Below are 25849 nucleotides of genomic sequence, written 5' to 3' on the forward strand. Positions count from 1 at the left end.
TGGTTTTGACGCACAGTCACATGCAGAGAGCGCTTTCACAGGGTTAGTGAGGATGGAAAAAACTGGAAAGGAAATTAACAGCAAATTAACAGCTTTCAGTGTTTGTTTCTTAGTTTATTGCTGATCCAAGTCTAAATGTGTCTTTTTTTAGCTTTAAAAGTGGGTTTAATTTCTCAATCGGCAAGACAATGAGTGAATTGAGACAACACAACCAGGTGAAAGCTAGAAACTCTTCTTGAGACTCAGTGTGAAGCACTAGTTTTAGGTCACTTGCTTGCCAAGATTTTTCACAATAAAATGAGAGCTGTAGCTGCTTTATGAATGTACTGCAATGTACATGTAACACAGTATATTATTTACGTCTCTGTGCCTATGAGAGATGGACAGGAGACAGAAATTTAACCACTCATTTAATTTCATTATTCTGAAATTTAAAAAATGCATCATGGTTTGTGGAAAAATAGGAGCTACAGCATCCACAACACAAATCACCAATGTTCTCCTTAAAGACTACTGGCGTTGTCTTTGAACCTGGCAGGATCAGCTGGAGCCTCTAAATAGCACAAATGAAAACAAGAAGTCAATCCAACTAGCAAAAATTCACTGTGTTGCTCAAGAATACTGCAGCAGGGTGGAAGCTTCCCATCATAGCTGGTCTTTTCTGGTATACAACAATAGACGTGAATTTGCGTTTATTTGATCCGGACGACGTGAATGACGTGACCACACAAAATTCACTCATTCTTGTGAGCTGAAAATACTGAACTCAAGCGAGGATTTCGCATGATGCTGTGTTGCAAAAGCCTGTCAGCATTGACATTCACACTGACATCATGGCATTAACGTCCCTGATATCCAGACATTCATGAACAGCAGTGGGGAGAGGTTAATAATTACTAATCGTGGCCGTTTGCAGACACCCAGAGCTGTATGATAACACATCTACTCATACCAAGACAGGACAAAAAGGGAGCTGGTGTGGAGGAAAGTGAGCAAGAAAGTCAGACTACCTGGTAAGTCATGGAAATATGTCTCAGCACAGCATAGCCGCGTTTCATCCAAACTCCATTCAGGGAACAAGCATTTTAAAAGTTGTTTGCTTGTCGTCTAGCCAACAGACCTGACGAAGCATGAATTCAGGCTTCTTACAAGGCGGTACTATGATGTTGTTATATCGGCTTCCTTTTGATCCATTTACTGCAGTCAGATCACAGCAAAATCGCTTTGTTTTGGGTTCTCACCGATGTAGTAAAAGATTAATTAACTGTGACCAAAGCTATTGCAAATAGCAAATACATGTATACAGCTACATACAATCTGTAGTGTGATAATGAAAGGATCATTCAGACAGCATCTGCAAAGAGGAAACAGCTTTAGCTCATTATTTACATAGAAATAGACAATTTTCCAAAAACAAAGTGTCTAAACAACAGTGTCTTAAAACAACATTATGATATGAATGAGCATATTGAGTGATAGTGGAAAAGAATGGAAACTGAAGAGACAGGACAGAAAGAGGGAAGGGCCAGAGATGAGGGGGAGTGAGGGGGGGCAGAGAGAGAGAGAGTTTTATTACTCCTGTTAGTATGTTTGTCAGGCTGCCAACAAGTGCAGCTGCCAGTCTTTATTTTCAACACTCCTACAATTGATGGCAAAAAGAGAAGGAAAACTGTTCAAAGGCAAATCCACTGTAATGTTTCATCAATCAATCCAGTTATATCAATTGTATTTCCTAAGAATATGAAGAATTTCTCATTTCTCTTATGGATGCTTAAAAAGTTCCTGAGACAAGGAGTTCAAAGATTGCCATTATTGTTATTTAAAAGGTACTGTAGCGTATAACATGACATTTTAATATGAGTAATGTTTGCAGCTGATAATAGCTATACTACCTGTCACAAAGACAGAGATTGATTAATCAATTTACCTTAAGTGTTGACTATGTGCAGCTGATTTATATAAAAGTGACCAATTAATCTACAATAAGTACATTTGAATGTCATGTAAAGCTAGCTTAACCACACTATATATCACTAGTCATGTTAATATCTCTCAACTAACAGGCCATGATTACAGTCGGGGTAGCCAAGATAGCACTAATGCTAACAAGCTAATCTGTCTGTCTGTTTACTGTATTCTCACCACAACTGGTTGCCTAAGGTGTTAAAATGTTCCCACCCTGTCCCACACTGTGGGTATGAGAATTTGTTTAAAAATGAAAAACAGACAGTCTGTATGAAGTTCACGAGCCTGTTGTTGGGTGACAGATATACACATTTGAAAATGTGAGGGAAAATTCAACTGTAATACTGAAATTCTAAAAGGATTTTTAAGTGGTTTAACGGTACTGTCATGAAGAGTTGAAATGGATACAATATCATATTTTGGAGGGATTTTGGAGAATGGGTAGCTACCAGTATTTAGTTTGCTTCACTCACATTTTTTTTAATCACATTTTGTCAAAACTAAAAAGAGGTGAGAGAATAAAACAAACATGTCAGGTACATTGTGATCTTTTGCTGTTGAGAGTTATTCTCACTTCCCAGAGACAGTTGCTGTATCTTCTTCATCGTTTAGCTTCTTATACAGTAGGCCACAAGTAGACAAGCTACCATGGCTACCAAAAACTAGCCTCCAACGCTTTCGGCTGTCTCCATCTGTGACCCTCTCCTTGCAGGTCGTAGCAGTCCATCAAGAGTCTCCCATAACAGTTACTGCTACTCAGCTAAACCAAGATAATTTCCTTTTACCAGGATTATTGTACAGTTTGTTGTTATTGTTTGCCTCCGTTATATGGGATGGAAAATTAAATTACAAACCTGAGATAATCAAAATGTATCATTTTCAGTTAACTAGAGAAAACAACTTAGAGAAAAATTACTTTTACATTTAGCCATTTAAGCTAAATGCAGTGCGATTATCTCACAGGCTAAATTTTGACTAGACATGACGTTACTAGGTTTTGGCTTTGTTAATGACGCAAGTGATTCACCCTGCTGTTTGTGAGTTTTTTCCTGTTTTAAACACATGCTGAGTCAGCCTTTCCCAGAAAAAAAACAAACACTTTGTACACAGAAGTAAGTGATGTCTTTTACTTTGTCTGGGCGAACTTTGGAAAATCAGCAAAGTCCTCCTTCCATCTTCCCTTACCTTAAAGAAGCTACCGCTCCTGTCCGTGAGGCCACAGGGAGGATTACTGGGTGGTGTGCTGGAGGCCATGTTGTCTTCCTGTCCACAGGACTGGGTAACTCTCCCGTCTGGGTGTGTGTTGAGGTATGGGACAGCGTCTGCAGGGGCCGGAGCTCTGTGGGTCAAAAAACACACTTCAGCTGTGGTGCAGCCAGAGGAAATTCCTGCTTTGGCCACAGCCAGTATTATGGAGGTGCTGGTCTGCTAGAATTCTTTGACTCTCAGTCTCTCTTTCTCCTCTCCCCCTCTCATTTTGCTTTCTACACATTCACCTCTCCATCTCCTTTCACTTTCCTGCCTCCTCTCTCTTCCTCCCCCCTTCCACCGGCCCCTTCAGCTCAGATAATCGCCTCAGTCCTTTTTATCTCATGACAACCCTCATCTTATTCTTGGCCTGAACCTCTGTCCTCTCATTACCTGTCTACCCTGTTTCCTCCCTCTCTCACATTTTCACTCTCTTCTTTCCCTATATTTTTTTTTGCATGTCCTCATACATACATAATTAATTTTCCATCTCGGGGAACCTCAGTGCCAGCACAGCTGCCCTTCTCACCACACATCGTAACAAAAAGTTTTAGGGCTGTGGTGACTCGCCAAATTAGTCCATAGTGAGCAGTACTCTAGTCTTTGCCTGCTCATTTTTTGTTTCCCTCTCTCCTAACTCAGTTTTTCTTTCCACATCTTTATCTCTGTTTGTCTATCTGTGATTCATTTGTCTTCGTCCCTCCCCTCCCCTGCCCTCTCCCTCTGTCTCACTATATTCCCCCTTTCTCTCCAGATGGGTTATAACTGTTAGACCTGCCTTCCCTGCCTGGCAGAGTCACAGTCCACACATGCACTTTCATCTGACACAGGAGGGAAGCTATCACCCCCACCAGCACAGGCTTAGGGGGAGGAAAGAAACAAAACACAGATATGGCAGAGAGTCAGGAGGCAGGACACACTTTCAGACAACTGAATGTGAAAGTAACTATTTCTATAAACAACCTTTCGCAAAATGAAAGCACCAGTTAAACTCAAAACTGTCTACTTTGGTTAGTGTTGAACAGGACACAGTATAGGACATGACTGGGTCATATCTGAAATACTGCCATTGTCATTGCATAAAGATTGTATTATTATGAAATTGTATACAACTGTATTCAAATGTCAGCAAAATCCTGACACACTGACTGCCATTTTTGTCTCTCGAAACATCACAGGAGAGGACAACATGTCTGGGTGACAGTAATACATGATATTCTCTATAGACAAGTAAACAGCTAAAGAACAGTGCAAAAGCCTGGAATTGATTCAAATCGATTCAAAATAAGGTTACTATATCATATACTAATACTATTATCACATAAACAACTGCTCAAATGAATACATGTAATGTGAAAGGGCTCATCCATAGTGACAAACTCACAGAACATTTTCTAGACCAAACTCTGTTGTTTGCTGTTGTTTCACACAAATGTATACGACCCCTTCATGTTGATGAAGGTTCTCAGTCATCCAGGTCAGGTGCTGTATGAAGAAGCCTCTTGGATGAGAGGTGAAACGTCTACAAGAAACTGAAACACGTCCAGTTGCCTATGATACAGCACTTAGAACTACCCCTTCATATGCAGTTAAAATAAAAAACTCAATTGTATTGTATTTTGTATTTTATATGACGCAAAATACGTAATCGCAAAGGCTCGGAGTTGTACTTGTTTGGCTGTGATAACCAAAGACGTCTCTTTCCAAACCGAAAAGAAAAGTGGATGATGGACACAGACAGTTTCAAAACAGGTGGATATGACATTTTTCAGAGTTCAGTGAAAATGCTATCTGCCTGATATGCAAGGAAAAACTCGCTGTTCTAAAAGGAACAGAAACTCGAGCGTCATTACTCGACTAAACATGGAGAACAATATGAGAAGTACCAGGGAGATGAGAGGAAAAAACGAGCCACACAGCTACATAGAGGACTATCTTCTCAACAAGGTCTTTTCCATAAAGTGAAGGACGCTGACGCTGCAGTTGAAGCAAGTCATGTGGTGAGTGAATTTATCGGCAAAGCGGGAAAGCCATTTACTGAAGGGCCGTCTCTGAAGGATTGCATGTTGCACATCACTTACGTATATTCTATGTCCAGAAAAGAAGAGCTTGTTCAACAAGATCTCTCTATTGGCAAACACAGTGGCAGACTAGATGAATGAGTTATCAACTGATGTGAAAAATTTCATGGAAGATGGCAGAATGGATGTTTCCAAACTTGATGATCCAATATGGATGATGGATCTTTCCTAGTGGACATAACACAGGAGCTGAACATCCTTAACCTGAAGCTTCAGGGCCCGGGTCATCTCATCACAGCAGCTTATGAAAGTGTGAAAGCTGTCTCCACAAAACTGAGACTGTACAAAACTCAGCTGTCCGCAAACAACCTCTGTCATTTCACAACATGCAGATCTCTTGTGGAAAAAATGGACAATAATCTACACTCTTGACAGCACATCCCCACTTTATCTTTATCTATTTATAGTATTTATATGGACAATCAAAACTGTAGATACTGCCTATATCTCTTTTTATTCTATTTATACATTTATATTCCTCTATTTTAATCTTATTTATTTTATTTATTTTTTTATCTTAACCAGCTGACTGTTCTGTGTTGTGTTGTGTTGTGTTGTGTTGTGTTGTGTTGTGTTGTGTACAACTGCTCCACATGCCTTGCCTTGAATTGCCCCCCGGGGACAAATAAAGTTTTCTGAATTGAACTGAATTGAAAAGAAAATAGGTAGAAACTGCTGTTTGCATTGTTTTTGTTATGTATGAAGAAAATATGAGCAGAAATGCAAATGTAATAAAGTACAAATGTATTCAGGGATTTCATTTGTTAGTTCAGTGCAAGGTTTACTTTAAATAAGTTATTTCTATGGAGAAAAAATAAAAAATGTATACAAAATGGTGTTTGCATTTGCACAGTATCATTCAGTTAATAACAGAAATAACTCTAGAAATATAACTAAAGAAATATTGGGGTTACTTGTAGTACTGGAACGCTGAAGTGGCCCTCCTACAAGATAACAATGCCAGCAGTGGCCCCTAGCTCATTTGAGTTTGAGACCCCTGTTCTAGATTCTTTTAGCGCACTGTTTTGGTTTCATGTCCCACCACTTTACTGCTTTGAGTCATTATTACCATTATTACCATTGTTATATTGGACAGAAACACAGCTCTGAATGTTTTTGTATCTACTGGATGTGTGAAGAAGAAACTGTTAGCCAAAATGTTGATGAAGGCTCTCAGTCATCCAGGTCATGGTAATTATAAGTGCTGTATCGTAGGCAACTGGACTTGTTTCAGTTTCTTTAAGACATTTCATCTCTCATTCTCACGCTTCTTCAGTTCTAACTAACTGGAGGGAAGTTGCAGACCTAAAACTCTGTGTGGGAGTGTCCTTACAGAGTCGTTAAGGACACATGTGAGCTCTGAGTTTCAGAGTCATCAGGGCCACTCGGGACAGTTTTTAACCACAAAGCAAGGACATTTTTTACCATTAGTTAGGTTTGGGTTTGAGTTAGCCATTTAGTTGTGATGGTTACGGTTAGGGTCAGGGGCAAAGAAATGCTTTATCCCAGGGGATCTCAGACTTATTACATGTTGATCCAACCGGCCTTCATGTGGGTTGTTAAGACTTGGTGAGCCAAGGTGTGAATGGTTGTTAAGCTGTCTGCATTGTAGGTGGGTGATAAGTCATGTCGTAGGCCACCTCCTCTGTTCAAAGACGGTCATTCCAGTTTGACACTGATGGATTCCTTTACTCCTCGTTCAAACCATCTGTCTTCTCTTGCCAAGATGTTGACATTGTTGTCCTCAAAGGAATGATTTTTCTCCTTCAGATGTAAGTGGACAGCAGAGTCTTGACCTGAGGAGTTGGCCCTCCTGTGTTGTGCCATTCGTTTATGGAGAGGTTGTTTTGTCTCCCCAATGTACAAATCTGTGCAGTCCTGGCTGCATTGAACAGCATAAACTACATTACTCTGTTTATGCCTGGGTGTTTTGAGTTTCTCAGATGTTCCTGCGACATAAGGAATGACCGTGTTACATTTTCTTGTCTCCTCCTCACTGTCTGCTCTGCTCTTTTAGAGGTTTTGACAAAGTCCAGTTCTGGTAGCCACACCTTTTAAGTGCTCTCCTGATGCGCTTCTGTTCCAGTGGGTGATGAGAGTTGAACAGCAAGTATTGATCTGTGTGTGTAGGCTTTCTGTACACCTCAATGTTGAGGCTTCTGTCTTCTTCAATGTGTACTGCGCACTCCAAGAAGGGCAGACTGTCTCCTCTGATATCGTCCCGCGTGAACTTGATTGTCATAGTTCAGTGTCTGTTTGTTCGTTTCCTGTTTTATTTTGAAATTGTACCCTTGTGTGTCACATCGTGCTTGTCAGTTCCTCCTGTGTGTTTTTTCCGTTAATTCCCTCACCTGTCTGTGTCCCTCCTCACTCCAACTGTTCCTCGTCCCGTCATTAGTGTGTCTGTATATAGCCTTTGTTCTCCCTCATGTCTTCATCAGATCGTTTTCCCTCCGTCTTGGTCCGTGATGTTCGGTGTTACTTTGTTCCCCATCCTTTGATGTTCCGTTCCTGGTTCCCTACTTCGCTCGACCTAGCCTGTGTTAGCCTGTGTCCGTCATCCTCCGTCTTGGTCTGTCTTTCCCTTGGTTGCTTCTCAGCTTCGTCTCCAGTGTTTCCTCCAGTGTCTCCTCCTGTCTCCAGTTTGGTATGCTTGTAGTTTTGGTTTCTGGTTTCTCTTTTGATTTGTACTTTGCTTTTGTTTGCACTTTGTTTTAGCCTTTAGTTGTTACTTTTTGTATACTTGACTCATTTTAGTTTTTCTGTATTCCTTTGTCTGTAGTTCAGCTTTGTTTATTCAAAGCTCGCCTTTTGTTTCCCCCCTATCCTGCCTCCTGTGTGTGTCTGCACTTGGGTCATTTAATATACCTTAAAACATAACATTGATGTTACTGTCCTAGCTAAAATATTTAACATATGCCATTGTGTATTGGCATTGCCGTCTGTTGGAAGCCTTAAAAAATCAACTGTAGAAATTAAAGGACTAATAAATGAATCAATTAGTTGATCAACAGAGTTCTACAGAAATTATTTGAATTATTGATCAATCACTGAAGTCATTAATCAAGCAATAATCTCAATCATTCTCTGCTTCCAGCTTCTCATATGTGGAGACTTGCTTCTGTCATGCTGTCATTTGTCCATAATGGTCGGACAAAAACAACTGACATTTTTGAAAGTTTTTCATGACATTTTATAGAGTAACTAATTACAAAGTAATCTGAAGAAAAAAAAACAGATGACCAACTAACCGATACTGAAAATAATTGTTAGCTGCAGCCTTCACAGAGTGTAAAGAGGACAAATAATAAATCTATTCAATCAATCAAACAAGTAAGTTCTGATTCTGCAACATCTTTGGCAACCTGTACAGAGACTGTACCATTTCCTGACTGTCTGAAAGTAGAACTGATAGTCTGGCACCACGGTTTCATTTCCACAGACTGATGAAAGTTGGAGAAACAACGACACAGAGGGCCTGAGGGGGATTTTAAAAGAAGAGCTTTATGAAACCCACCAAGAATATTTCCTGGAAATCAGTTAGCGACAGCTCCGTGAGTTCTTCTGCTGTTGATTCTGTAAAAGATCTGAAATTGATGACAGCACCCAGGAAAACTCTGACGGTAAGGTAACTAATATTTCCACATGCATAAACATCTGAACCTGAGATGAACCAGAAAGCATGCTGGGTACTGTAACACACATGACCTCCCAACAGTGCAGCTTTTATTTGCGCTTGGCAAAACCAACCATGGGAATGTCCTGAACACCCTCACCCCCAACAAAACACTCAAATCACATCGACCTCTCAACCAATAAAATAAGTTTTTCCTCCGTAGACGAACTGCCGTGTGTGTCTCTTTGTGTGTAGTCTATGTGTGTTTGTGTGTAAGAGCCTCAGCTGCAAATAAACAAAGACACGTCTGAGTGTGCAGCCCTCCCTCACAGAACCACAGACGAGCCCCCTGCCACTGCAGCACAGATACACATTGTTCATAAAGTAAACACACTCACACGGACACATATATTAATACCTCAGATGTTAGAAACGAGCATATGAGACATTTACAAACAGTTAAAATGCAAGAGACACCTATGTAAGTAAATTCTGTTGTTCATAAAGAGAGAGAGACAGGATGAGAATACACCACCTACACACACACACACACACACACACACACACACACATTCAGACTTCATTGTGTTTTGCATAATAATAATAATAATAATAATGAGGAGACACAGCAGGACTTCATTAACCTCTGTGGTCTTCATGTTTTAAAGCCTGCTCTGATGGTGGTTTATCAAACAATTACAACAATATTTGTCACATCATTTTACTGTAAGCCTCCATCACACATTATTAAATTGAGAAACTTGAGAGACTTCCAGCTTTGAACTGACTGCTGTTGTTGCTAACCCCCAACAGTCTCTCTGTCCCACCTTGTAAAACAAAGCAAAACCAACAAACTTTAACCCTATTTGTTTAAACAGTCAAGACAACATGAAGCACTGCTTCTTGTGTCAGTTGTGAGATCCTGCAGTGAGGAGTGTTCGGCTGACAGGGTTCATGCTGCTGTCAGAGGGGGCTGCAGGCAGCTGCACAAACCCACAGCAGATAAGAACTCCCACACGTCGGTCATGTTATTGCCCTGAGCAACGCAACATGATGATGTGTGTGTACATGTGTGTGTCCACAAGACAGAGGGAGGGATTGAAAGAGCGTATTTGATTTTTATACACTGACTTTGACTGTTTATTTTAAAAGAGACTCCTTTAAAATGTTTTGACCTGACTCATTAAGAAGTGTCAACAGCTCCACAAATCTGTGTGTGTGTGTGTGTGTGTGTGTGTGTGTGTGTGTATATATATAAACTTAGTGCTACATAGTGACAGTTTTTAACCACAAAGCATTTTTTACCATTACAGTTAGGTTTGGGTTTGAGTTAGTTGTGATGGTTACGGTTAGGGTAAGGGGGTCTCAGACTTATTCCTCAAAGGTCTGCATCTGATTTGTATCTAAGGTCAGGGGTCCGGAACAATTGGCAATAACGAAATAACATTTAATTTTCAATTAATTAATGTCACAGCTTCACATCTCACCTCTTTAGTAATTAAGTATTTATAAGTGCTGCAGTAAAACCACTTGAAAATGATAGGCTTCTTGGGGGCCTGTAGTACAAGAATATGGTTGAGTTTGCTAAACACAATTTGATGAGATTTTTCTGATAGAATCTTTAAAATCTATGTAGAAATGGATGGGACAGCTTGTCACTAGTGCAACAGCTAATATAAAAGTATATTTACGGTTCATTTTATCCTCATTGAGATGTTATCCCTGTGCATTTTTGTTAGCTTCTATGTTTTGTCCTGTTTTTGTAATGTCTCTGACTGACTGTTTCATCAGCTTTCAGCTGCCAGTGGAGTCCCTCTGAGTGTGTCAAACTCAGACAGTTAATTTACGGAGACACCATAATGTGGCAGTAAGAATTTTTAATTAAATGCCTTTGGGTCATTTGGTCACTGCCAGTGCGGTGGATAGTCTTTATTGACAGAATATCAACGAGCACTGTAACGGAAAACATGCCCACATTTGGAGCATGGCGGACTTTGTCTGACTCAGACATATTCTTATAGCCTAACTGCATTTACAGTAGTTGTAGAAACTTGAGAAAACTAGAGATCATCTGCAATTTAGTAGCCGACAGCATATTCTCTGGTGTAACGTGCATGAACTCAGCAGCAACAACACACAACACTCTCTCCAGCTGTGAACTCAACACAATGTCAACAACTGGCAAATAAGCCACATTAGCTCTCCAGCTACTGTACACTGTGTATTTCATGTCTCTACCAATTTGCTGATCAATAAAAAATGTAATTAAAAAACAGAGAACGTTCATGATGTATTGTTGTCTTCATAACACAAGCTGTGGGCTGGGTCCGCATTGACTTGGCGGTTGGTAGAGGCCCTGTTTTATGTTAATACGGGTCCTCACAAGTACAGACATACAAGTGTGTGCGTGTGTGTGTATGTGTGTGTGCAGCCACAAGACTAGAATTTGGGTCAGTGGTTCCCTGTAAGTTCAGCTGAACCGACTGGCCCACGTTGGTTAGAGAGGAAAGAATTTGGCTAATTATAACATACAGGAATCTGATCACTCACATGCTTTTATTAGAGGACAGAAGGTTACGATTACTTAAAAATTTCCATTAAATGTTGATGGACCTTCTGCGAGTCAAACCAACAACATGCAAACACTAAAAACCATCACTGAATAAATCAAACTTAGACAGTTAAGAGTGTCTCTGGTCTAAATCATGGTGAGAAACTGTGTCAGGCACCAGCACTGCCCAGCCCAACTTTCCACATGCAAGGTCAGCCGAGAAAAGCCTGGGCTGTTTTCACTGGGCTACTCCCCTTTAAATTATTACCAGGAACACTGGAAGAGTGGAAGAGAGGGAGGAAAGTCAGTGCCGATAGGATGGGAAATTCCAAATGAACAGAAAGTATTATAATGACCATGTAGAGTCATGGCGGAGATACGGAGGACAGGCAGAGGATAAACATACAGCTGGAAGTAGCCCAAGCCTGGCTGCAGCCAAGGACAGACTACCGGCCAGGCAAACTGAGCTACTGTCACCCTGAGGGACCACAAATCCTCAGGTTTCTGAGACAAGTAGATTGTGGTATTTTGATTTATTGTGAAATTCCTTTTGTTTATGCACAACAAATGAACAATACCAACAAAAATGCTGAGGGTCTTAAAGAAAAGGTTTGAAATGTTGGTAAATATGTTTATTTGCTTTCTTGCCGAGAGTTAGAAGACATGATTGATACTAGTGCTGGGTGATTGGACGAATGTATCGTCAACCGGCGACAGGCTCAACCCATCGCCGGTTGGTTTGTTGAAGTCGATATTTTGTTCTATTTCTGACATTTTATTTTGCTGAACTAAGGGTGCGCCTCTTTGAAAATTTCACTCAATAAATGATTAACCTGTAAGCGCCAAACATAAGCACAATTCGCGATTCTTCAAGGCTCTTCTAACTCTCTACACTACTTCATGGTCAAGTTTTAATACCTTGATTATTTCTGTTGGTATTTCACTTACATAATGCATATTTTTAAATAAAGTTGTGTTTAATCACATACAAACTAACTGACACATAAAGTACTTTTTTAGTTGGATGCTGGAGCTCCTGCACTGAGAGTGGGAGGAGTGGGTGTTCAATTGGGGCCCACAGCCCGTTTTCGCCCCCGCCCCCCGGGTCCCTAGCCGGTGAATCCGACCCTTACTGCAACCGCCTAACTATTAAATCCCAAAATGTGGCAGGAAAGGAAGAAACCACACTGGCCGGTTAAACTCTTATTGTAATTTAGGTTTGGGGCAGATACATAGCTCACCAACACAACCTGAACACATGAATAAAGCTCATATTCAGTGTGTGTAATTTCATGGCCTGCTGCAGGATTACAGCAGACATCAGTGTGGCTCCTTTGAAAGCACTCAGTGTTAACATCCCCCACAGGGACAGTTTATTCTCACAACGGTAACTTGAGTGGATGCTTCCTCATCCTGCCAGGATGACATCACTGTTCATAAACTTGTAGAGTTCTCTGTACTGCTGTGAACTTGCAGAGAGAAGAAGACTCTGACTGGAGTTTACTTTTAAATCTGAGGTTACAGAAACCACATACAAGTAAAGCAGAAAAATCTGAAACATCTCTCTGAAATGCTAAAAATAAAAGCATCTAAAAGAAAGCAGATGGCCACTGTGGAAAAAAATAACATCATCCTCATAACGCTAATCAACCACCGTCAAGCTGCAAGTTATTTTTCATTAAAAATACCTTTCTGCTGATTTATTTCCTCACAGCAGTAACTGGGGCTCTTTGTGCCAAAAATCCTTGAAGCTAATCTCTCTAACAGATTCCACAGAAGCTTAAATGAGGAAACTGACCCCTTCATTACATTGATAAACATCAACGTAGTGCCCATTTCGAAAAAAATAGAGGGCTACAGAAAGAATAAAGCTGCAGAGGAGGATAACATGTGTTGTCTATAATCAGGTTCAGACAGGTTCTGCATGCTTCTGAGGGAAAAAAAAAAGTTCACCTCGCTGAGAAGTTAGGGTTAGCTGTGTGCATGTGTGTGTGTGTGTGTGTGTGTGGAGGGGTGCTGGAACATGTTGCCACTACATACCTTCAATATATGGACATTTTTAAAAGGGGAAGAGCCTAACCTATGCCTAATTGGTGGAGGTCTGTTTCTACTAATTCAAGTGATGGGGTGAAGATGTATTTAGTTATTTAGTCTAAAAAGCTACAGGTTATAACTCAAAAAAGAAAAAAAATAGGATCATACAAAGAAATGATGGAGCACTGTGAAAAATATTGACAAAATGCATTAACTAGGTGATGAGCATACTTCTCCTCAGTTTATCTGTCACACTAAGTCATTACTTTGACTGTCTTTGGTACACTCGGCTCTAAATATCTGAGTTAGTTACCGCTCCATGTGTTGTCTCACTGCAACCCAGAACCCAGCCACTTCTACTGATATTCATCATCCGGCTGAAACTCCTCAGCCTGGACAGGCCTGGGCTACCTTGTTAGCATGCTAACTTCAGTAGAAATGCCCTCCACACTGTTGTTTCTTCACATTCTGTTGATAATGTTGGTTCATTGTTTGAATATTTTAAACCACATTGCTGGCTCCATCATACACATTAACAATTTAAGCACGGGTACAACTCGTTTGGTTGTTGATAACGTTATAAGGAATAAGGAACTGGTCAAATTCAGTTTCAGTTCTGCAAGAGTTTGTGAAAAGGATGTGACAGGTTTTTTTTTTTAAATCAAAGGGTCAAATGAAAATACTCATCATGTTCAGGAGAGTCTGTATTTAAAAGCCCACACCCAATCATTTTGTACCCATCCTAAAATACTACAAAACTCTAGTATAAGGCCCGCAGGTTGTATATAACCATATGGAAGTCGTATTTCCAAGGGAACCCCACCACTTTGAAGTCCCTGTCAGAACTTTGTGTGTACACATGTTTTGACTTTAACTGAAAGCTGTATGTCATCAGTACATTTCTGAAGTATTTGGGCCAAATCACTACAGCTCCTGCAGGTCCAGGAGTCATGGAGTAGTCTTATGGACTCACTCAAACTACACAGAAATAACAGTTGGCACGGATCAGAGGGGATGTCTCTGTCTGATGTCTCTGATGTCTTCAGTCTGTCTCAAAAAGTTTGGGTTTGGGACAAAGCCTCTGCAGCTACAGACTCCAGCTCTTACTGAGAGAACACTGTGCTCTCTGTGGAGTCACCGTGGTTTCTACAGGGACTTTCTTCTCTGTGCTCGACTCTCACTGCAGACACAACACAAGCCTTCAGACGGAGGACAACGTTCGTCCTCGCAAAGTTTGGGAGGTGCTGGTCAGAAAAAGCCAGCTGGACTCACCTTTAAGTCGTCTCCTTCAGCACCAGCGGACTGGCGCTGTGCTCGGCTGTGCTCCCGTCATGCTCCGCTCACACAACTCACGGCCGCTGCGCTGCTTTGTCGTCGTTTCATGTAGTTTTCGGGTGTAAACCATAGCGCCTCAGTGTCTCCACTCGCTCGGTTACATGGTTTTAATATCGGACAGAGACAGACACTGGGTTTAGACCACAGCGCTGAGATGAGAGAGCCGGGGGAGGGATGAAGGGGGAGGGAGGGAGGGAGGGGGAGGACAGACGCAGCGGTAATATGACTCCTCTGTCTGGCTGCCTGAGGAGGTAGTGGAGAGTTTTTACCTTGGCTTCATCCGATTTCACCAAAAATTGCATCCATGTTTCCCTCACTTGGGTCCTTTCCTAGTTCCTCCCGCGAGGAATCCATGGGAGGAGAGAGGAAACGAGGAAACATGTGTGAAGAGACATGGGACGCACCTCAGAAATCTGAAGTTTGTCAAGCGTTGGCATTAAAAGCTTTAGATTATACATTCAAACATAGTTGTACATGTGTTACTGCTCATAAGCAACTTATTATATTAAGATGCATTTATTTAAAAAAGTAGTATAAAAGTCTTTTGTGGCTCCAGAGGCCTGCCTCCTGTGATGTCACTCATTCCAGATGAATACAAAATTAAGGAACATTGAAAGATTATCCTGGCACACCTGTTCTTCAATCATAAACAAAGGAGAGAAACCATTTAGAGCTTAGAAAATGAATCATATTCATCACATGCCTCCCTGGGCTTCTGTATTGTACCATTTCACATCTTAGCAATACACCATAGGTGCTTGCTTTGGCCTGTGGTCGTTTAATATTTGGCCCTTCAAGAGACAATGTTTGGGCACCCATGGTGAAAACCTTTTATAACTGATTCTTTATTAGAAAGTGATACTGAATATTTGATGTTATTATAAAACCAACCAGAAAACATGATGAGCTATCTACTTTAACACATGTACACCATGGTTGTCTGAGTATTACAGGTCAAATCAGATTAAAAGAGTAATTGGTACCAGGACCATAGCCAGGGTTTAGAAATTAGTGAGGTCCAGATTTATTTATTTTTGATATATATATTTTTTAAATGGAGTTGTTATCTGTTAATACGTGTTAAGACTGTCAAGGTTCAGTGTCTTCTTGTTTTTCCTGTTTTATTTTAATATTATGCCCTCATGTGTCTCTTCTTGCTTATCAGTTCCTCCTGTGTTTTTTCCCTCCCAGTGTTTTTCCACTCGTTTCCTCACCTGTTCCTCTTCCCTCCTCACTCCACCTGTTCCTGATCCCCTCGTTAGTGTCTGTGTATACAGTCTTTGTTCTCCCTCATGTGTTTGTCAGTTCGTTCCGTCAGTCCTCTGTGTTACTCTGTCACTCTTCTGTGTTCTGTGTTACTCTGTTACTCTGTTACTCTGTGAGGTCCGTGTTGGTAGATGTTTCTCTGTCTTGGTCCATCTTCCCCCCTGTTGCCTTCCAGTGTTTCCTCCAGTGTCAACTCCAGTGTCTCCTCCTGTGTATCCCCATTTGGTATGTTTGGATTTTGGTTCCTTGATTTTTCATTTGATTTGTACTTTGCTTTTGGTTGAACTTTGTTTAAGCTTTTTAGTTGCTACTTTGTTGTTGGTCCTAGTGACTCATTTTTGGTTTCTTTTGGTTTGTATAGATTTCTTGTGTTTTGTATTTTCAGCTTTTATTTGATTAAAGCTCGCTTTTTGTTCCCCCTGTCCTGCCTCCTGTGTGATGTCTGCAATTGGGTCCTCTTCTCACGTCTAACATAGTGTAACAAAGACTCTGTTGTCTTGTACTTTTAGTGTGCGTTTAATATGCAGAGACAGTGGAGTAGAGTATCCAAAAACTGCACTCAGGTATTAGTACTGTCACTGTATTAAAAACAAGTCGAAATAAAGGTAGTGATCAAAAATAAGTATGAAAAATGACTTGAGTCATGAGTAATTTCAAGAATACTGTCTTTTATTTGATGTGAATCTGATTATTTCAACCACAGATGGTCTTCTATGGGTAAAGGTAAAGAGGTGAACAGGTGTCTGTATTTATTTGTGATGAAATGACAAATGATCATCTCCTGATTAGACCAAATGCCTCACATACATCAGGACAATATTCACAGTTTATCTCGGCTGCAAACTAAATATTACATCATTATTCAACTCTATAAAATTAAAATGATATTGTTTGCTTGTTATCTCCTATATTATTATTATTATTATTTATTATTATTATTATAGGGAAAATAAATGAGCAAATTGTGTATATGTGCGTAATAGATCGTGTCTGTTATGTCAAAAAATAAATATAAAGAGAGTCAACATGTTAGTGTCCTTAAACTTTGATGAATCCAGTCCAGATGTCCCAGTGTGACCCCCCCCCCCACATCTGGTCTGTCCAATCACATGAAGACAGTAAGATTAGAGATGTGTCCACATCAGTCTGTTATCTCTCTGAAAATGTCTCATATCAGACGAGTCATCTGACTTCATGTCTTCACTTTTACCTGCAGACCCTCTGTGGTTGAGACATCACATCAGTAGTTTGTTTCTTGTGCGTGATTTGGTCTCTGCTTCTCTCTTCATCACTACACCACTGAGGGTGACTGATAAAATGAACACGTTAGCTTGAATATTTCACTACATTACTGCAGAAAGCAAGCGTAATGGTAGTTTTTAAGCATGTACGTGTTATAAGTTTTAATACAACAGACACACTTACTGCTCTCTGCAGCCTGCTGTACTGTGTACTGCTAACTCATTTGTAAATATTAGCAGTCAGTGGGATTTGAAAACCATCCACCTGCTGCAGCTTGTATTTTAATACTGGCTTTGGCCATGATTGGTACCAATCATTGTGAATAATTAATAAAGTGTGTAGATACCAGTCTGTTCAAAAAGTCAAATATGCTGAGTATACTGCCTGTTTCTCACTTTATTGTTAAGATTACTTGCTGTCTAGGTAAACAGTGAAGTAATAATGAAGTCACTGGTCTAAAAAGACATGGGAAAACATGTTGTTGTGTAAATCAGTTTATTGCAAGAAGACCACTGGGAACAAGGCCAACATCTCTGTCTCCCTCTGAGCTCTGCCCGGAGGTCCTCATCAACAAAAATGAGGATTTACAAACAATTCAAAAGACATGAGCATAAAACGACATTAATTGGCTGAAAACTAACTGCTGTAGACCTACATTCTAAATATTGTATATATCTCAGATTTAACTACTCGTCAGAAGTTATCCAACATCCGTGTTTATAATAGCATATCCCTCTGATATGTACAACATAATCAAGACAGTGCCTTTTGATCTTGGAAATTCATTAAAATTACACACAAAATAATCTGAATCATGAAGAGGCATGCAAACCGACCAGTATTTGTCTCTATGTAGCCTTCCTGAAAATATACGCAAACCACTTTCAACTGAGTGTGTAAAATTACAGCCACCTCTGAGGATGTAGCACAGCTCTACAGCGCTCTCTCGTGGCTGCAGGATTACCATCAACACCTCCAGAGGATACTTTTAATATATCAGCATCTCTTTAAATCAAATAAAAATACTTCCACATTTTGTTTGAACACATGCTGAAACAGAGTGGCAATACTGTTGACAAAGGTGGGTTATTTTTGGCTCAAATGCAAGCAGGAGAATGGCCACAAGCTTTGCTTTTGAAGCCTCAAATACAAGGGACGGCACAAGAGTTCAAGCACTGTGTTTAAGAGACAATATGTTGTGAGAGTTCAAAGGGTGGTGTGCCATCTGTTTGCGCTTCCTTTTTTTAAATCTGAAAGTGAATCTTTTACCTCTGAGATTCAACTTTAACTCAACATTCTTCCACCTACGTAAGAAACAATGATAAGGATTACACTTTCAGTCCAGCTCACCCAATCACAACATCTCCACTGTGATGTACCCCTGCCGTGTGTCATCGTCAAAAACCACCGTGTTTGTACCGGTAATACAAATGTTCTAATATCTTTCAAAACTATACAAAACTTATAAATTTTTCAGTTCTATTCTTAAATATAAACAACATCAAGTCAGTTTCCAGTACTTAGATTATATATTAGGTACAGTACATTGTACAACTCTGCTGTCAGAGAGCGGAGAACGTTCCATCTGATACACTGTACATGATCCAAAGGGCTGAAACTGGTGGTTAGACATGATCTTTGAATAAATTAATTCATAAATAAATTATGATTATGTCTTCCCAGTAACAGTGGTGTCCTTGGTTCCCCTCGAGACTGCACACACACACGGACGCACGCACACACACAGACACACACACACACACACACACACACACAAACACACACTTTGCACTCGACAAAGTCCAAATTTACAACTCTTACTCCTATACTAAAAATACTTTTGGCTTCAAGAAGTAACAAAGTTATACTCAACTCAGAGGCTAAAAACTAATAATTTTATACCGTACAAGAGCTCTACCATCTAGAGGAAACTTTAAATTCAGTAGTTACATGTTTAGAGTACCTGTAGAGGCTTTGTAATGATAGAATAATATCTCTAATCAATAAAGTGACAGTGCTGGATGTCAGTTCCAGGGAGATCCCTTTCCTATGTGGGTTGTATTAAAGAAAAAATAAAGCCCACATCTACTCAGATATACCTGTAAAGAGAGAGAAAAACAAACAAGACTCTATGTGAAAAGTGTTAATATCTGGACAGTGCATATCTAGAGTTGACCCGTGGCTAGTACAGCATGCTATGTTGGCTGGTACTGAGCATAGGAGACATGTTGAAGCATTTTGAGTGGCAGACCAAATCAGTAAAACATAAAATATTGTCTCTGGCATTGGATCATTCAGTTTTGCAAGACTGATCCAGTTCTGCATATATTAACTAATATTAGTACTTATATAATCCTCAAATATATACAGAGAAAGCCTGTTATACTTAAAAATATCTTAATAATGTGCTTATATCCAAACTTCTACAAAGAGTAACAAACAATCCAGCTAAAAATTGCTGTTAGCACAGGCTTCCTCTCTTTCTACCAGTCAGTCAGTCAGTCAGTCAGTTACAGTAGCAGCTTCTTCACCAACAGTAGCCTAACTGGTAGCATTAATACTGTTGAGTTCACTCCAGCCAACCTTTTGGTTCATTCTTCTCTTGTGTGTATTGCACCAAAGATAAATCATAGAGAGCTCTATCTTCCTATTTGAAAAAAATAAAAGGTAGGAGTTGAGAAACTCCTACCTCGGGAAAAAAAGCGCTGACAAACTGGAAGCCAGGTGAGGTTTCCTCCGTTAACCAGAGGAAGAAGAACAAGAAGTAGAAGAAGAGGAGGAGGAGAAGGGAGGTCAGTGGATGTCTCTGCACATAGGAAGGTTGACGAAGATGAAGACGTTGAACTCGATGAGGACGGAGAAACATAGAAAGATGGCGTACAAGATGAGGCAGGCCAAGCCCAGTCGCCAGTCCAGAGTCCATTTGTTCAAATGGACACCGAGAACCTGCAGACAGGAGAGAGCGAATCAGTGACATCTTAACTACTCTACGTTAGCTTGTGGATGTTGTGCTATCAAAACAATTAGAGGTAAGCAGCATTGTATTTAAGCAATTTCTGTTTCATGAGCGGTTTAAAGTTGGTAGGGACACAAGGATAGGGTGGAATACAAAACGGGGCAGGCACTATCAGGTGGCAAAAAGTTAAACTACAATTACCACCTCATAGTTGTACACCTCCGCCAACCAGTCAAAATACATTTTACATCCATGTCTGTCCAAACTCATTCAATATACAGTATGTACAAGTGAAGACTTTAATAAAAGGTATGAAGTGTACTCCTTGGAGAAATTAACACGTTTGATTCCAGTGGATAATTTCCAGTGAGAATCATGCTGCCTTCACTTAGAGACTATTTCTACAGAGGACTGACAGACAGCTTCAGCACATGGTGCAACGACAACCACGTTCACTGAGTTCATTGAGAGGAAAAAAACAGCCAAAGTCCTTCAAGGTGTTCACGTTTCGTCAATGAAGCAGATTCTGACAGAACATGAAGATCAGAATCCTAAAACATGGATGCTTCACACACATGTTCAACTAAGCAGCACAGAAGAGCTCTACAATCAGCACAGTTTGAAGGTGGAGATAAGCATCACTGATTCAGTATCTGACCAAATGTGGAATATGTTCACAATCTCTGCCTCTGTTCCAGAGTTATGGGTTTGAATAATGGCCAGAAAAGTGTTGTTCAGAACATTATGATGTCAATATAAAATGTTATCACTCCATCATTTTATCCTATTGAACATTTGTGTGGAATTTTGTCAGTTTTGAGCATTAATTCTTGAGTTTTAACCACCAGAATCTAATCAGTTCAGTCAAAGTGGACATTTGCGCCAAATTTGAAGAAATTCCTTCTGTGCCTCCTTCTCACCCGTGTTCCTTAGCTCCTCCCCAGTATGATTTACCCGGCACCTGTCTCACATCAGTGATTGTTAAGTCTGCCCTGTTCCCAGTGTTTCTCCACCTGCACCTCATCCATTTGTTAGTTTAGTTTGTATTCAAGCCTATGTTGTTCCGTCACTCTTTGTTGGTTTATCTGTTGTCAACCTGTTTTCGTCCAAGGAACCTAAAGAAGAAGGGAGGGTCATTACGTCACCGAATCTCGCTTTGGGGCCAGACTGCAGTGCCAGTTGTATTGAAGTCAATGGGAGATACGTGGAGAAACTCACTAAAACCCCAAATAATTACGTTGTATGATTCTGATGAAGAAATGCCTCCAGAAAATGAAAGAACACACTTCAGTGAGCAGCTTAACCACTGAATTTGAGGAAAAGAACAACGTGTAGATCAAAAAACAGTCGTTAACCTACTCTCTGAAGTGTCATTTTATTTTCTGGAGGCATTCCTTCATCAGAAGTCATACGACGTAGGTTTCAGTGTGTTTCTCCACGCCTGCTTTATATGGATCACACTTTGGGATTTTTGGATTCTGGACTGTAAGCTCACTAAAGCTCACTTTCTGTTACACTACCTGCCATCGTGGTGGTGGTAATGCATCAACAAAGGCAGGGAAGAAGACCACAAGCTAGTAAACATAGAAGTTAAGGATGCTAGACTTAAAATACATAAAATGCTGAGCAAATGTCTTGATGGAAATGCTCTTAACACATTTGGTTATACCTCGAGGATTCACACAATGCATTTTGGGGACTAACACTAAATAGAAACTTTTGTGTTTTTACAAGAAAACTCTACATTGCGCCTTTAAGCTGTCAGTGCTCTACTCCCTCTTACTGTTCCACAGCGCTGGAATCTAAACTGTCACTCGCTGCTACAACAGCTGCTGCTGCTAACCCCACTGTTTAAAATTATCACTCCCCACTCAGTTGATAATCAACACCCTGAAATTGACGCAGAGGCTTAAAAGAACGATAATCATCACCAACACTCCCCATTCCTTGCTTTGCTGAGATTGGTGTTTCTTTTTTGGGGAGTGATGAAGTGGGATCCTAGACCCCAAGTATCACTGCCAAATATTGCATTCAAATGATCAGCTATTCCACCTGACCTCGATGAACTATTATCACTTATATTATCACTTTTATCATTTCTCTCAAACTGTTTGCAGATTTGACTCCCATCATATTAGACTAGATTCGCTAGCTAAAAAGCCAAACAGAATCACGTCACAAGGTGATGTTGAGTCACTATTCCAGTGTTGCGATTTTGCTTCACGGTGTGCTGACTGTGTGCTTGTCTATAGCAAACAACAGTGCAGATAGGACTTCATTGAATTAAAATAAAAAAACTGTATGATCAAAAGTATGTTGTGATCAAAGCAAAAATTCACCATAAATCTGTGGGTGGATTCAAAACTACAAAGACGTTATATGAATGTGTTTTACCCCCAACAGTAACAGTCTGGGACTTACTGTGAAGAATACAGAGGCTAGTAAAAGTCCAACAGAGAATATGAGTCCTTTGCTGTTGAGGTGAATCTGAGGAGACAAACAGAAGGATCAAAGTCACACACAGAATCCCTTCCTGTATTTAGGGAGCCAGGGACTGACTTTTATTACACCTAATCCAAATGTCTTTTTCAAGTTTGAAGAGTAATCAGCAGGCCAATTAACACATAATATCTTCTCAGTGTAAGGTGATAAACTGTGCAGTGCCCCAACAAATATTGTGTGGCTGTATTTGTACTCTGCACTGAATATTGCAGACTATTGTTGCCACCCCTCAACACAGCTCTGTTCTATTCTGGTCTTAGTCCAGCAGCATCTCCTGAGGCTGAGCTGAGAAGCACTCACGATGGAGCCGTAGTCGATGCAGAGTGTTTGCAGTGTCCAAGGCAGGCCCAGGCCAACCAGGATGTCAAACACATTACTGCCTATGGAGTTAGAGATGGCCATGTCTCCCAGACCTGAGGCAAGGAGAGCAACACTGTCAAGGTCTGTATGCAGTCAGGAGACAAGTCACTTATGACAAGCAATACTCTGCTGTGGAGCTCATTCTCTTAACAGCATTTCTGTTTTTTTCACTTAACATAAATACTGATGGTAACTTCCTCTTGTTGTACCCACCTTGCCGTGCCACTATAACACTAGCCATGCAGTCTGGGACGCTGGTGCCTGCTGCGAGGAAGGTGATTCCCATAATAACATCAGGAATTCCCAGAGTGAAGCCTATCACAGTCACCTGCAACCAAACAGATTTAGTCTCAATACTCTTTTTTATATGTAGTTAGTAGTGGTATAGTTAACCAAATAAAAAAAAGGAACATGAATTTGTGCAATAAAAAAGGCGATATCTTTGCTTTTGCTGTTTTTCAGTCCATAATGAGTCCAACAGTGTTATAGGAGGGCAATGCTAGACCAGTGGACAGCTTTTCAAAACCTGTTGTCTAGATTACCCACAATGCAATTTAGCCACTGAGTGACATCACTGGAGGCGATTAATCAGATTACATGCAGCTTTCACTGGAGCCACGAAAGGCTTTATACTACTTTTTCACATACGCAGTAGTACTCCCCAAAACCTGTCAGCACACTTTAATGTGTACATTTTTTAGAGTTAACCTTTAAGTAAGAGCTGCTGTATGCTAGTTTGGAAGGATTATGTAAGGATTATGTTGAACCGCTAATAACTATAAATATATAAATATCTCTCTTGTTTCTCAAACCGATACATTGGTCCTGCATTAGCAACTTGTTTAATTTATTGATTATTGTCTTCTGCATATGGCACATATTACACGTTTTTTTGTTGTAACTATTTAATCATTTCTTTTTTTACAATATATAAAAAATCAAAAGCTCAAATAATTTTTGTACAGTCTAAAACAAGAATTTAAGCCTTCATGGATAACATCTCCTAGTTTTATTGATTTCATGGATCAATTTAAAAATCACGGTGTGTTTTCAGTATGTTAGTGGGTGAGACCGACTGAACTGACCATCCAGACCATGATGTAGGACAGGCCAGCGATCCAGATGGTGGCAGTGAAGAAGGAGACCAAGAACCATCTCTCCCAGCGACGCTTGGCACAGTTGGGCACAGTGAAGAACAGAAGCAGGGACAGCGGCCACATGGTCAACCACTTTAGCTTGTTACACGCCCCAGCTGGAAGGAGAAGGAAGAACAAAGGTGATTTCAGTAACAGCACTGATTACAAACACTTACTAACAGTGATGATTTCATTTCATCTGATCTGTACCTGGAACTTTGAAAGGCACCAGGGGGCCATTACTGTCATCTTCTCCCTCTCCTTCCTCGTCGTTCTCATTGTTCTCATTATCCTCATTTTCATTCTCTGTCTCGTTCCCAGACTCCAGTCGCTGAAGTCTGCTCCTCCCGTTCAGACCCTGCTCAGCGCCGCCCATCCCATTTTCTAAGCCCCGCCTCCCCTGAGCCCTGGCGCCTGAGTCAGAGTCGCCGTTGGTGATGCGGTTGACTCGAGTCTCAGTAGTGTTGATCAGTCTTTGTCTCTGGAAGTAATTATAAAACATCATTATAGACAACAGTAAGCTTTGACTACAATACTTCTATTTACACATTTGGACATTTTCTATTGCTGTTTTGTAACATCATTTGTAGTCAGTCAGAAACATTTTGGGTCAGGATATTTCCCTCTGCAACGGTCAACACCCCAGGGCTGCCCACTAAGTCCCTTGTTGTTTGTTCTCATCATAGAGCCCCTTGCAATAGCTCTGGGGCTCAATCCCCTTGTTAAAGGTAGAGTGAGATGGTCATGCCACACAAGTGATCCTTATATGCGGATGACTTATTGTTATATGCATCCGATCTCTCCATTTCAGTTCCTGCTGCTTACCACTTTCACATCTTTTTTGATTTTCTCTCAGGGGTATAAATTAAACTTAAGTAAAAGTAAGCTTATGCCATTTATTATGGCTGCAAAACTAAGAACGATTTGGAAGGCTGGTCTCTGCTCTGCCTTTCTTTAGTTGCAAGAATTTATTCTGTTAAAATTAATATCCTCCCCAATTCTTATACCTTTTTCAGTGCCCACCAATTCTTCTTACTAACACATTTTTGTTAGTAAAATCGATAGCCTGGACTTCCGGTCGGAACACCGTCAAGATGGCCGCATAGCGAGGGAGCTCCCGATTGAACCAGAACAATTAAAGAAATAACCCCATATAAACCAGTTCAGTTCAGTTCATTATCTACCGCTTTTCCGTGAGGGTCGCGGAGATGTTGCCGCTTTATCGCCCCTTTCAGGGGATTGCGGGTTGCGGGTTACTGGGGCCAAATCCAGTTCACATAGGGCGGAGGCCAGGGTATATCCCTGGATGAGTCGCCAGCTCATCGCAGGGCCCTCTGACGGCAGAGGCTGCCACACAAGGTGCCAACTGCGCGCCAGGAGCAGTTTTGGGGTTCAGTATCTTGCTCAAGGATACTTCGGTATGTAGCTCAGTTCCGCCCAGGGGAGCCGGGGTTTGAACCAGCGACCTTCTGGTCACTGGTCACCTGCTCTACCCACTGAGCTACAGCCGCCCATATAAACCAAACAAATCATTTCGCAAATAACGTAGAGAAAGGG

General features: G+C 40.7%; 2 protein-coding genes across 3 annotated transcripts in view; both read right to left on the reverse strand.

The window, feature by feature from the left end:
• LOC141003775 (ras and Rab interactor 2-like) overlaps positions 1 to 14991 on the reverse strand; it is a 36868-nt gene extending 21877 nt beyond the window's left edge. The window contains exons 1-2 of one of the 2 annotated variants that reach the window (XM_073475238.1): positions 14768 to 14991; positions 3151 to 3304 (exon numbers count right to left, since the gene is read on the reverse strand). In XM_073475238.1, the coding sequence (XP_073331339.1) occupies positions 3151 to 3219 (69 nt within the window). In that variant the 5' untranslated portion in view covers positions 3220 to 3304; positions 14768 to 14991. Of the gene's footprint in view, positions 1 to 3150; positions 3305 to 14767 lie in introns of those variants that run through there. The other variant, XM_073475245.1, reaches the window with a different exon arrangement.
• A 5140-nt stretch (positions 14992 to 20131) lies between these two features.
• The window catches only part of LOC140998883 (sodium/potassium/calcium exchanger 3-like), an 85464-nt gene continuing 79746 nt past the window's right edge, over positions 20132 to 25849 (reverse strand). The window contains exons 12-17 of the mRNA XM_073469298.1: positions 24503 to 24773; positions 24242 to 24408; positions 23370 to 23484; positions 23097 to 23209; positions 22716 to 22781; positions 20132 to 20284 (exon numbers count right to left, since the gene is read on the reverse strand). Of these exons, the coding sequence (XP_073325399.1) occupies positions 20132 to 20284; positions 22716 to 22781; positions 23097 to 23209; positions 23370 to 23484; positions 24242 to 24408; positions 24503 to 24773 (885 nt within the window). The remainder of the gene's footprint in view (positions 20285 to 22715; positions 22782 to 23096; positions 23210 to 23369; positions 23485 to 24241; positions 24409 to 24502; positions 24774 to 25849) is intronic.

This window comes from Pagrus major, chromosome 1 (genome assembly GCF_040436345.1).
Source record: "Pagrus major chromosome 1, Pma_NU_1.0".
Lineage (NCBI taxonomy): Eukaryota > Metazoa > Chordata > Actinopteri > Spariformes > Sparidae > Pagrus > Pagrus major.